The following is a 14,467-nucleotide window of genomic DNA, read 5'->3' as shown; positions in this document are numbered from 1 at the left end:
AAGTATGTTCCTTCTATCCCAACTTTCTCAAGGGTTTTTATTAAGAGAGGGTGCTGGATTTTGTCAAAGGCTTTTTCTGCATCGATTGACAGGATCATATGGTTCTTATCTTTTCTTTTATTAATGTGATGTATCACGTTGATTGATTTGCGAATGTTATCCAGCCCTGCATCCCAGGAATGAATCCCACTTGATCATGGTGAATAATTCTTTTTATATGCTGTTGAATTCGATTTGCTAGTATCTTATTGAGAATTTTTGCATCACAGGAAAAAGATTTTAAGTACCACATAATTATCATGCTTAATATAGTGAAGTAAAAATATCCTGACATAATTCTCTTTAAAAAATAAAAAAAAGCTTTTTAACAAAAAATGATGTACTTTGTTCTGTTCTTGTGTTTGCAATCTAAGATACTATTAATTTTACACTTTAGAAATTGTATATGGAGCCCTGAAAATGATAATGATAAATATGAGTCATGGGCAAGTTCTTAATGATTAAAATGATCTTTTTGCACTATACTCATAATTGTCTCTAGGTGTGACTTATTATCATAGAGATTTAACATGAGTTGATGGAAGAAAGTGCTTAATTGAAGTTTTAATGAAGTTTTATACTCCAATCCAACTCTTTACCATCTTCTTGTCGGTATTCATGGTTCATTTTCTATTTCTAAAAACTACAGGACAAGAAATTCTATACTACTAAATTACTACTCATTGCAATCTAATTAGCATCCATATAGAATTATCAACCATTAGTCATTTAGTAGGCAATTTCCAATAGTATTCTAAACTGTAAACAGAAAGCATCAAGGGTATTAAATCAATCTTACCAAATATTTGCGAGCAGTTCTGAAGTTCCTTTACAAAAGAGCAGGAGAATAATCATTTTCATAGTTTATTAATAAAGCATAAAGAGTTTTGATATCAGGCAGAAGAGTATCAAGTAAAATGACCAATGATATTAAGTTAGCAGTTTTTAATAAATTGAAGGAGGAGGAGGAAGAGAAGGTAAAGAAATGTTGGACAAGGTAAGGTTTTACTCTTAAAAATATTTCTCCCTAAGAAAACCAAACATGGACTGAATATATACAACTGTGCTAGAACAACTTTTGAATGCCAGTGCCAGCCACAGAAAAATGGTAGTGTAGGTTTTAAAAGATGTGGGCCATCAAAACCATTCCATCATATCTCTCATAAATTCTAAGGCAGTAAAATGTTTTTCATAATTAATGAAGGCTTACTTTATTTGCTCTGTTAGTTTTAGTTAAAACTTGTGATAAAGTATGTTATATTTTAAGTGCTTTGTAATAATTTATCTATATTTTTTGCTCTCATTCAGTGTAACAGTTGTATCTAACCATGTATGAAAAGACTTGAAATACAATTTCACCAATTTGAACATATAAGGAAGTTTTCTCAATTTGTCATATCCCCATTTTCTTGAAGACAAATCCTTTGTTAAGGCAATTAACTTTCAATGTTATTGTTAAAGAAAACAGCATTTGCTTTACAACAATCCTGTTTCTGAAGACAGCATTAGGTGAAGAGTGTGGAGTACTCAGAAACAGTGCTTGATCAGTTACATTACTTACATATTTTATATATTTATTTTCTTAATTACTAGGATTTCAATGTTTTTTCTCAGCACTTACTTTTTTGGTCAAAGAGTCATCAGTATCAGAAGGCATTCTTGTTGATACATGAAATATTACTTCTACTGTGGAGGTAGCAAAATACGGTGTGGTCAATCCAGTGCTTTTGTTTTTTTGTAGTCCTCCCATGAAACCACAGTGGTTTGTAAGATTGACCTGGGAGCAATGAAGAGACACATAATATTAGTCAACTAAACAAAACTCAAGAACTTACTATTGAAAAAGACTCAAATTTCTCAATTTGCAAAAATATATGGAGAACAAGCCTTCTGCATGTTCTCAACTAATGCTTGATCCAGAATTATTAGTTAGAGCTGCTCTGTTCACACTGGTACTTTTTCTTAGGTATTTGAGGATGCCTAATTAGTAGGAGTTAATTAGGAAAGAAATCAACTGCTGTGCACTATGCATCTTTTGTTAGGCTACTAGGTGTTAATGCTAAATTGTGAAGCCTATGGGAGGACACCAAGGCCAGAGAGAAAAATCAAGTGGCAAAAACCAAGACTGGAAAGTTAAAACAATGATGTCACTTTGATAAGATGATTAATTAGATATGTCATATTTACACATTGAAACTGGTTTCTTAATTATCAGTACCTATCACACAGCTCAGAACAAAAATACAAAAATGCAGAACTGCACTTCTCATGCATTAAAAAAGTACAAATTAATCTGTGCAGATTTTTGCACATATTTTTTTCCTGAGTATAAATAAAAGACATGCTAATATCAGGGTCACTGCATTGAGTGATATTCCTTGGACTTGTGTGATACTTGTGTGATACAGCAACTTGTCTTGTCTTACTGAAAATTAAAGAAATACTAGACAGGAAAAAGAAACACAAAAGGAAAAAGAAACTTAAACACTGCTTGCATCTCTTCACTCGGAGAAACCACTTTATATGTATATTTTTAAAAAATAAAATCTGAAATATGGATGGACCTAGAGGGTATAATGCGAAGTAAAATAAGTCAGTCAGCTTATGATTTCACTCATATGCGGAATTTAAAAGACAGAACAGATGAGCAAAGAAAAAAAGGAACAAACAAAAAAGCAGACTCTTAAATATAGAAAACTGGTGGCTGCCAGAGGGAAGGGGGGGGCCGCGTGGGTGAAATAGATAAAGGGAATTGAGTATACTTATTGTGATGAGCACTGAGTAATGTATACAATTATTGGATCATTATACTGTACACTTGAAAGTAACATAACAGTATGTTAATTATACTTCAATAAAAAATTAAAATTAAAAAAAATCCAAGTAACTGATAAAGTGAATTATAAAAACCAATCTTTGTACCATGTGAACTAATCATGTCTCAACTATCAATATCAGTTACAGTGGCTGAACATATGAAAAATTAGTTTTTACACCACTACAAGACTGCCTCATCACTTATAAAATTAAAAAAAAAATTGGCTCAGTAATACATTCATATAATTAAAAATTCAAAAATATACCAAAATTCTTCCTTTGATAGCTCTTGTGTATAGCTACTCAGTTCCCTTTCCAGAAAGCAGTTTATTAAATATCCTTCCAAAAACGTTCTCTGTATATGCAATTAAATTCTTATATGTATGTGTGTATACACACACACAGCACACACATATAATGTTCTGCACCTTGCTTTTTTTTGCACTTAAAATACCCTGAAAAGTACTCATTAGTAAGTAAAGAGCTTCCTCATTTGTTTTGTTTTCATGGCTTCACAGAAGTTTATTTTCTTGATGTACAATAATTTAACTAGTCCCCTACTTGAAGGATATTTAGGCTCTTTCCAGTCTTTGCTATTATAGTCAATGCTGCAGTGAATAACACAGAATACATGTCATGTTGCATTTGTGAAAGTAGAAGTGTAGGACAAATAATTAAAAGTGGAACTGTAAGTCAAAGGGCATATGCACTTTTAATTTGAAGCTCACTACCAAATAGCTCTCTACAGATGTCACCAACAGTGAATACGAATACCTGTTTCCCTCATGGCCTCTCAAATATATTATCAAACTTTATGATCTTTGTTAATTATGATAGGTGAAAAATAGCATATAAGTGCAGACCTTTTGTTTTGTTTTAGTGAACAGGTTATTTATCTTCAGGTTAATTCTCTGATCATGTCATGGAGAAAAAGTCTCATTTTAGTGTTCCTTTGCTCTAAACACTTTTGTAATACTTGATGGTCTCTATGTTTTTAATTAAAATTTTTATCTAGAGATAACTGTAGATTCACAAGAAGTGTTATGTGACTTGTACCAGATTCCTCCAATGCAAAACTGTATTATAACCAGGATACTGGCATTGATACGATTAAGAAACAACATTTTCATCACAAGGATCTTCACTTCCCTCTTAACCTACCCCCTGAAACCCTGGCAATCAGTAATCTGTTTTTCACACTAAAATGGTCATTTCAAGAATGCCATATAGGGGTGCCTGGATGGCTCAGTCAGTTAAGCGTCCAACCCCAGCTCAGGTCATGATTTCGCAGTCTGTGAGTTTGAGCTCTACATTGGGCTCTGTGCTGACAGTGCAGAGCTTGGAGCCTGCTTTAGATTCTGTGTCTCCCTCTCTCTCTTCCCCTCCCCTGCTTGCGCTCTCTCAAAAACAAACATTAAAAAAATTTTTTTTAAAAAACATCAGTGAAATAATTTTTTAATTATTTTATTTTTTCTATAAATGTTTTTATTTATTTTTGAGAGAGTGTGAGCAAGAAAGGGGCGGGGGAGGGGGGGGGACAGAGGATATGAAGCAGGCTCTGCACTGACAACAGCAAGCTCAATGTGGGGCTTGATCTCACGAACCATGAGATCATGACCTGACCTGAAGTCGGACACTCAACCAACTGAGCCACCCAGGTACCTCAGACAGTGAAATAATTTTTGTATCAACCATCAAACATAACTATGAAAATATCAGAGGGGAAGTAAAGCCTAGTGTATTTACCCATATTTTTTCTTGCCGCGCTCTTACTTTCTAGTGTTCCAAGGTTCTATCACTTCCTTTCTGTTAATAGAATGTCTTTTAGTTCTTCTTTTAGGGTAGGTCTGCTGGCAACAAGTTCTCTAAGTTTTCCTTCATCTGAGAATGTTTTGCTTTATTCCTTTACTAGCTATATGATTCTGGTTGACAGCATTTTTTTCTTTTAGCACTTGAAAAATATTGTCACTTTTTTCTGATGAGAAATTCACTATTATTCTAATTGTTTTCCCCTTATAGACGAGGAACAAATTTTCTCCGGATGCTTTTGACATTTTTTTGAGACTTCTTATTTTTCAGAAATTTAATTATGATGTGTCTTAGTATGGATTCCTTTAGATTTATCCTGTTTGGGTTTCACCCAGCTTCTTCAATCTGTAGCTTTATTAGCTTTATTTCTCCTGCCAAATTTAGGAAGTTTTCAACATTATCTCTTCAAGTAATTTTCAGACTCAACCTCTTTCTCGTCTCCCTCAGATAACAGGAATGTTAAATCTTTTGTCATAGTCCCATAGGTCTCTGATGCTTTGTTCATTGTCCTTAAATCTATTCTCTCTCTGGGGCACCTATGAGCTCAGTCGGTTGAGTGTCCAATTCTTGATTTTGGCTCAGGTAATGATCCCAGGGTCATGGGATCGAGCCTTGTGCCAGGATCTGTGCTAAGCATGGAGCCTGCTTGAGATTCTCTCTTTCTCTCTCACCACCCCTACCTTCCTTCTGCCTTTGCCCCTTTCTCCACACAATGTGCTCTTGCTCTCTCTCTTTAAAAAAAAGTCTATTCTCTCTCTGCTGTTCACATTTTTTACTGTTTTATCTTTCAGTTTATTGATTCTTCTGTACCCCCATATCTATCTGACTCTCTTGCTGTGCCCATGTACTGAGCTTTTTATTTCAGTAATGAAATTTTCAGTTCTAAAATTTCCATGTAGTTCTTTCTTGTATCTTCCTTTTTTTTTTTTTAATTACTAAGACTTCCTATTTTTCATTTATTTCAATTGTGTTCTTCACTGCTTGTGAAGGCATTTATATTATGGTTATCCCAAAATCTTTGTCACTTGGTGTTGGTATCTACTGTCCTCTTTTCATTCAGTTTGAGGCCTCTCTGGGTCCTGGTATGATTTTTGATCAAAGCCTAGACATTTTCATGTTATGAGACTATACATCCTATTTAATCCTCCTGTCTTAGTTGGCTGTTTTGTGACACAGCTCTGTCAAAGAAGTGAGGTGGTTACTGCCTCACTATAGTTAGATGGAGGTTCCCCACTTAACTTCTGCTGACACCTGCAGAAGGGAGATCTTCATTACTGTTAGGTGGAGAAAGGAGTTCCGGTTTCCTATGTCGTATCCACTGAGACAAGGTTAGTCCTTAGTTAGTAGGGTTAGTCTCATTACTGCTGGATGATGGTGAAAGGCCTACTTTTCCACCAGGCCTCCTGTGATCTACCCAGTGGAGGAGGCAGGGTAACTCATTATGCTGGAGGTGGCAACAATTTCTAGGTTCCTCATGTAGTCTCCACTGACCTTGTGGTGTGGACTCTCATGAGGGTGAAAGTCTAGGCTCCCTAACTGACCTTTGTTGTCAGAAATGGAGATGGAAGTCAAAGTATTTACTTTGGTTGTTGGAGTTTGGTTGGTGTTTGCTTGGAGTAGAGCAGTTACTGTCTAAATATTTTCTTTCTCTAGATTGCCCCTTTCCTGATCCGTTGGCTAGAAAGAGTGGGCTTTTGTTGGGATTCTTTTGGTCAACGCTTGTTGATGTTTCTAGGTTGCTGGCTATTTCAGATTCAAGTTGGAGATATAGGAGACAAAAAGAAAACCTTGAGAACCCATCATGATGTCATTCCTTGGTCCTGAGTTGGTCTGTCTTCTTCTCATCGCCTTTCAGCATCTTTTAATATTTGTTTTATATGTAATGTCCAAAGTTTTTGTTACACTTAGTGTGAAGAGTAAGCAGAGTATGCCTCTTGATCTTCTTAAAAGTGAAAGTTTCCACTGTACAACTCAATGCACATTAATATATTCACAGGTAAGTGCAATCATCACCACAGTCAATCTTAGAACATTTTCATCACTTCAAAATGAAACCCTATACTCTTTAGCTATCACCCTGATCTTCCCTCATCCTTCCAACTAGTCTGAAGCAACCACAAACCTATTTTCTGTACATGTATGTTTGTGTGTGTTTGTGTGTGTGTGTGTGTGTGTGTGTGTGTGTGTGTGTGTGTGTATGTTTCATATAAATGGATCATAACACCTGGTCTTTGTGACTGGTTTCTTTCATTTAACATAATATTTTCAAGGTACACCCACACTGGAGCACACATCAAGATTTCACTCCTCTTCATAGCTAAATAATATTCCATTATAGTAATGTACCACATTTTATCCATTCACCCATTGATGGACATTTGGGTTTTTTCCACCTTTTGGCTATTGTGAAAAATGCTACTATGACCATTCATGTACAAGTTTTTGTCTATATATACAATTCCATTTCTCTTGGATACCTATCTAAGAGTGGAATTTCTGATCATATGGTAATTCAGTGTTCTACTATTTGATGAACTTCCAGATTGTTCTCCACAGCAGTTGCACTATTTCACATTCCTAATAGCAGTGTAAGAGGGTTCAGATTGTGGTGAATCCTACCCTACAGTTGTTAGTATTCGACTTTTTGATCCTAGCCATCTTAATGGGTGTGAAGTAGTTTTTTTCTGTGGCTTTGATTTGCATTTTTCTGATAATGATGTTGAGCATCTTTTCATGAGCCTCCTGGCTATCTGCATATCTTATTAAGAGAAATGTTTATTCAGGTCCTAATTTTTTAATTGGGTTGTTTTCTAATTATTGATTTGTAGGAGTTCTTTGTATATCTTAGATAGAAGTCCCTTATCACATATATGATTTCAGTTATTTTCTCAAATTCTGTGGGTTGTCTTTTCACATTATTTATGATGCCCTTTGAAGCATCAAAGTTTAAAGTCTGAAGTCCAATTTATTTATTTTTCCTTTGTTGCTCATGTTTTTAGTGTCATATCTAAAAATCCCTTTTATTTGTCAATTATAACTCCATAAAGCAAGGAAAAAAAAGCCTTATCCAAATCCAAGGTCGTGAAAATTTACCTCATGTTGTCTTTTAAGAGTTTCATACTTTTAGCTTTTACAATTAGGTTTTTGACCCTTTTTGAGTTAATTTTTGTATATAGTGTGAGGTAATAGTCCAACTTTATTCTTTTGCATGTGGCTTTCCAGTTGTTCTGGCACCATTTGTTGAAAAGACTATTCTTTCTCCACTGGATGGTGCTGTCACTTGTTAAAAATCAGTTGACCATAGATATATGAGTTTAGTTCTAGAATCTCAATTCTTTTCCATTGATCAATATGTCTATTTTTGGTGCACTGCCATACTGTTTGATTACTATTGCTTGTGTTAAGTTTTGAAATAAGGAAATGTGAGTACTGCTAATTTGTTCTTTTCCAAATGTCTCTTGCTTTTACTAATATGTTTCTGTTTTTTTTTTAACAGAAAATTTATTTAGAGTGTTTATACTTTCTGAAGCACTTTCACGTAACTAATCTCAACTGAACTTCCCATATCTATTGCCTAAAATAGATTACCTTGACAAATACGCAAACAGGAACAGAGACCCCAAGTAACTCAAAGTGAAATAACATGTAAGGTAAGCCATAAAAATATATACCGAATGCTAAAGGCTTATGTATCGGACACTGTACAAGGCACTGGGATGTCTTTTAAAAGGAAAAAATCAGAGGCGCCTAGGTGGCTCAGTTGGTTAAGCGTCCGACTCTTGGTTTAGGCTTAGGTCATGATTTAATGGTTTGTGAGTTCAAGCCCCTCATAACTGTGCACCACCAGTACAGAGCCTGCTTAGGATTCTCTCTCTCCCTCTCTCTCTCTGCCCCTCCCCTGATCGTTCACTCTCAAAATAAATAAATAAACTTAAAAAAAAAATGAAGGCTAGTTTAACAACAACAAACAAAGGAAAGTTCAATGAGATCAAAGTGCTTTTCCTCTAGGAGGAGCTTATAGTCTAGTGCAGTGGTCTTCAGCAATTTTGCTCATGTACTTTAAGATTTTTAAGAAACTATGTATTAAACTGACAACTATAATGAAAATTTTCATCATTAGTTTAAACTACTACAAAAGATATCATTTCTAGTGTACTGTATGTCACATGTATATGCTTTTAATATATTTTCATCAAAATTGTAGAGCTACTGATTTGGCTGATACAATATATATAAAATGCCTGCTATTAATGACAAATCGATCAGCCAGCATCAAATTCCCTTTCTGATAGAAAATGTCTGACACTTCCTGTGTCAATTTGGGTAAACATATTAATCCAAATTTCTATGACAAATACCTCCCTTCTGAGTTAACAATTCTAAGATAGACAGATTTGGTACAGGAACCTTGACATGAGCAGGTTGCCAGGATAACATGAAGTGCAGTGCCTTTCAACATTTGTTGATTTGCTGTCAGAGACTCTCTCAGAACATGCCTTCTTGAATGAACTTTTTTTTTGGCATCAAACATTTTGGGGCAATGTAGGACTCAAATGAGTGTGTGGTATGCCTTTCTTTTAAAAAGTTGAAGAACTGAAAAGGTGAGGCAAGTGACTGCAGAAAGGTTTTCAGGCATTAATTTCAGTAAAGTTGAGGAACTAGAAATTAATCTCCTCTAAACTAACCTAAAAGCCTTGGTACAGCACTAAAGATATTCATATCTTAGTTTGAAGATCACTTGTCTAGTGGTCACAGCTGTGAGGAAAATCCAGCTCTCCTAAACCTATGACTTCAGTGCTCTCTAACAATATACTGACTCATTAAAAAAACCAACAACCTTCCTTTCAAGGTCTGAACTGCTTCTGTCTTTGCAGATGGGAAATAAAGCAGAAACAATAACAAACCATCGTTAAGTTGTTGAGTCTCCTAAAATAATTCTAAAATAAGCTAGAAAGCAAAAGAAAACCACTGCTTCCAAATAAAAATACAATGATATTTGGTATAATTTAAAAACAATACCTCCCAATCGGGGTGCTTAGGAGGCTCAGTCGGTTCAGTGTCCAACTCTGGATTTCAGCTCTGGTTGTGACCTCATGGTTCCTGAGTTTGAACACTGTGTTGGGCTTTGCGCTGATAGTGCGGAAACTGTTTGGGATTCTCTCTCTCTCTCTCTCTCTGTCCCTCCCCCACTTGCGATCTTTCTCAAAAATAAACAAACATAAAAAAAAAAAAAAGAAATAAAAACAATACCTCCCAACCAAGACCGGCTACAAAATCTTCATATGCTTGACTTCCACCTGTATTGGTGAGAATGGAATGTTTGTCTTCTTGTCCTTCAGCAACATAAAACACTGCGATCTTGTGAGTCTCTCGACTGTAAAATAAAAGATTATACCATTCATTTAATCATTAATTTATCTATTCACTCATGCAATAATTAAGTTCAATGTACAAAGTATGTGGCAATAAAAAGAGGAAAATGAATTAAATCTTATAACCTACAGAGGAAGATATGTAATTGTAAGTAAAAAATTAGGAAAGTTATAAACTTGCCAGTGGAATAAAAGAAAGGTATGATTACTTCCGACTGGAGAAACAGAGAGACACTTAAAGGAAAGAGTAATGCTAAGTTTGGTGAAGGCAAGTGAGATCTGACAAATGAAGAGGAGAAAAGAGTATCAGGAAAGACATGTGTGAATGCATGAAGCACCTAAAGAATTATCTATTGTACAATGTAGATGAATCCCAGAGTTAAATGGATGTATTTTAGAAATAAAACTAAGTATAGCAGTAGAAATATGAGTGAGAAATGATCCATTTCTTCAAAGTACAAAATAAGAAATTTATACACAAATATTATAGAACCATATGGAATAACTGACAAGGTCTTGGACATTTTTTTAAGGTCTCCCTCAAATTAAAACTGCTCATAAAAACAAATTTCTTGAGTGACATTTGGCCTTCCAAGTTAACTAGGGCATACTACATTCGGTCTAGGGTGATTTAACAACGCATGGACTAATGAACTTTATGATCAGAGGTAATGTTTTCACTACTATAGTATGTAGGAATTAAAAAGGAAGCAAACAAACCTAAGAAAGGTTAGTCAGACAACTATATTTTCCTACACATTTTGAAGGAGCTATAAGGTCATGAATGTGGGTTTCAACATCAGCAACTTAAAATCAGGAACGAAGATATTTTAGCTGCTTTCACTGATAGCAATATTTCACTTTATGTGGTGAACACTTAGGCGATTTTCGGTGTATTTAGTGTACTGGCGGGATAATCTAACCCAAGGAATAAAATATAATTTTGGGGGGGGAGGGGGACAACTTCCAGAATTATAGAGTAAGAATCTCAGTGGACCCTTTCCCAGTCAAAATAATAATCTCAGTGATGAGGATGATTTTTTAAAAATCACTTAAAGTCTCTTAATATTGTCTTAAGGGCATATAGCAAATGGCGAAACATACATTTAAGAAAATCTACCAAATCTGGTAAAAACAGAGTGAATCTTTGGCATCTGAGCCATGACTGCTCCCTTATGCTACCCCTTTACTTCCATATTACAGCTTTACCCTGGGCATTGTACTTAGGCCAAGATAAGGGTTCCTCATCCCCTCCAGGTCCCAGACTGGAAATATGGTCTCACCCTGGGAGCAGCAGTCTGCTGGCTGTGTTTCTCTTCCGCCCAGTTCCATGCTGCATAAACTATTCCAGGCAGCTATGGACTCTCTTACAACAGAAATTCTAGGTGCAAAAGGCTGAGTCTGTTCCAATTTTCCCCACCCTAGCTTATCAGTGGGATAAAGGTTTCACACTGATAGGGGAAAGAAAGGTAGGAAGATGAAGAACTGCCAATCCCTCCCCAAGTGTCCACTTATAGAGGTAGGGTATTACTCTAGGAAAAGTTGGTCCTTGACCCCAGCTCAGGTATAATACAGTGGCAGAGTACTGCCACTACATGTGTTCTGATCAGGGTGAAGGGCAGATCATATGGACAAAGAGCTTAGTAGCAGCTCTGCCTGAGGGGAATGATTTTATTTTGAAACAAAACTCCATGCCTATGGGTATTGTCAAAAACAAGAAAAAGCACGGTGGAAAAAAGCAATTAAGAGAAGTAGCACCTCCCGACACAAGTAAAAGAGCACAGCAGCCAAGAGAGAAAGAGAAGTAGAAAGAGACAGCCAAGAAGAACCCTCTTGAGAACACAGTCAAGTCTAGGGGTCAAGAAACCTGTGTACATGTACTAACTGGAACCCACACAAGAGCAATCAGAGTAAGATGCAGGACAGACAGGAAAGCATTCCCCAACCCACAAAGACTTACCAACACAAAGTTAAGCCTCATAGTACTCTACTTAAACTCAGGGTCAACTCCTAGGAAGCCACAACTTAAAAACAACATCCAGTCAACGACTGTGCATATCCAAGGCAGTACTCTCTTTGGAGCAACCAGAGAGCAAACCTCCAAGGTACTAGTCTCTGGGTGAACATGGGATTAAAAATATAAACACTCTGACTATGACAGCAACCTCTAAGCCACACACATCCACAATAAACAACAAAAAACTAACTGGTGAAGGGGGCCAAAGTAGAAACTTAAATATTAGATTATGTCAGCCCAGGGAGAACCCATGGTAGCCCTGCTAAAAGATAAAAAACTTAAAAAAATTTTTTGAGCAGGGAGATCTGAGGCTGCACATTGTGGGGAAATAGACTTTGTAGGATTAGTTTAGCCCCATCATTAGAAAATAAATGATCAAGTAAACAACCACCACTACCAATACACTTTTGATTCAAAGACACAAATAATGTTGAAAGCAAAATAAATGGAAAAAGATACCATGCAAACAGTAACCAAGAAATCTGGGGTGGCTACAGTTAGTATTAGACTTTAAAACAAAAAATGTTAGTGATAAAGAGACATTTCCTAATGTTAAAAGGTCAACCTACTAAGAAGATATTTTTTTTTCCTAAGAAGATATTAAATTAACACACATGTACTCACACAGAGCTTCAAAATAAATGAAACAAAAACAGAATTGGAGACAGAAACAGACACTTCTGCAATCGTAGTTGAAGACTTCAATACCCTACTTACAATATTAGACAAAGAAAAGAGTATCAACAGGAAAACAGAAGACTTGAACAACACTATAAACCAACTAGACCTAAAAGGACATCTATAGAACACTCCAGAAAGTGGAGAAACACATTCTTCTAGCAGAAAACACATTCTTCTCAAGAATACAAGAACATCCTTCAGGCCAGATCATTTGGTAATTAAAAAGCCTCAATAAATTTGAAAAGACTGAAATTATGCAAACTATATTTTCTAATCACAATGGAATGAAAGTAGAAATCGATAAAAAGAAAAAAAACTTTGGGAATTTCACATACATGTAGAAATGAAACAATGTACTCCTAAATAACTGAAAGAATAAATGTCAAGGGAAATAAGGAAATACTTAGAGATGATGAAAATGAAAACATAACATACCAAAAGTGATGGCATGCAGGTAAAGCAGTACTCATTGGTAAATTTATAGATGTAAATGCTTATATTAAAAAAAGATGGGGTGTCGGGGTGGCTCAGTTGGTTAAGCGTCTGACTCTTGATTGATTTCGGCTCAAGTCATGATCTCAAGGTTTGTGAATTCGAGCCCCACATGGGGCTCTGCACTGACAGTGTGGAGCCTGTTTGGGATTCTCTCTCTCGCTCTCTTTCTGACTCTCCCCTGCTCATGCTCTCTCAATCTCCCTCTCAAAATAAATAACTTAAAAAAAAAAGATGGAAAGATCTTGCATCAATAACTAAACTTTCTACCTTAAAAAACTAGAAGAAGAGCAACTAAAATCAAAGCAGGTAGAGGAAGGAATTAATAAAAACTAGAGTGGAAAGAAAATGAAATGGAACAGAAAAACAACAGAGAAAAAATCAACAAAACCAAAAATTGGTTCTTTGAGATAATAAAAAAAAATTGAACCTTATAGCTAGACTGAACAAGAAAACAAGAAGAATCAAATTACTAAAATCAGAAACTAAAGAGATATCATTATATATGTTACAGAAATAAAAAAGATTATAAGGCAACTATGAACAACAATATTAATTTATGCCAACAAATTAGATAACTTAGATTAAATGGAAAAATACCTAGAGACACAAATTACTAAATTCAACTCAAGAGGAAACAGAACACCTGAGTAGACCAATAACAAAGAGAATCAATTAGTAATATGACTGCAAAGGAATAAATAAAACTACATCCACTTGCAGATGAGATGATTTTGTATATAGAAAGGAATCTACTAAAAAGTGTTTAGAGCTATTAAATGAGTTCAGGAGGGTTCAGGATACAATACCCACATGTAAAAATCAGGTATTTCTATATACCAACAATGAACAATCAGAAAACAAACATAAGAAAATTCCTTTTATAAAGCCATGTCACTAAAACTAATGAATTACTTAGGTAAATAGGTACAAAAGTACTCAACAAAAAGTTAAGCATAAAACTTATACTCTGAAAACAGAAGTTCAAAACTTATACTCTGAAAAATCACAAAACATTATCAAAATTAAAGATCTTTAAAAAAAATTTCACACTCATGGACGGAAAGAGTTAGTATTGTTAAGATAGTACCCTCAAACTGATCGACAAACTTAATGTAATCCCTATCAAAATCCCTGCTGCTGTTTTTGTAAAAATTGACAAGCTCAGTCTAAAATTCATAGGAAGATATAAAAGATCTGGAATGGGGCGCCTGGGTGGCGCAGTCGGTTGGGCGTCCGA

At 35.3% G+C, this 14,467-nt stretch overlaps 1 protein-coding gene across 11 annotated transcripts in view; it reads right to left on the bottom strand.

Annotated features, from left to right (window-relative positions):
• Nucleotides 1-14,467, bottom strand: part of RALGAPA1 (Ral GTPase activating protein catalytic subunit alpha 1) — a 271,674-nt gene that overhangs the window by 58,398 nt on the left and 198,809 nt on the right. For 10 of the 11 annotated variants that reach the window (XM_086709922.1, XM_086709923.1, XM_086709913.1 and 7 more), the window contains 2 exons: nucleotides 9,916-10,039; nucleotides 1,661-1,816 (listed from right to left, as the gene is read on the bottom strand). In XM_086709922.1, the coding sequence (XP_086566048.1) occupies nucleotides 1,661-1,816; nucleotides 9,916-10,039 (280 nt within the window). Of the gene's footprint in view, nucleotides 1-1,660; nucleotides 1,817-9,909; nucleotides 10,040-14,467 lie in introns of those variants that run through there. The other variant, XR_015252424.1, reaches the window with a different exon arrangement.

This window comes from Puma concolor, chromosome B3 (assembly GCF_028749965.1).
Source record: "Puma concolor isolate L17-30 chromosome B3, mPumCon1.1.hap2, whole genome shotgun sequence".
Taxonomy (NCBI): domain Eukaryota; kingdom Metazoa; phylum Chordata; class Mammalia; order Carnivora; family Felidae; genus Puma; species Puma concolor.
The sequence above is the reverse complement of the archived record's forward strand: the minus strand, read 5'-3'. Positions and strand labels throughout refer to the sequence as shown.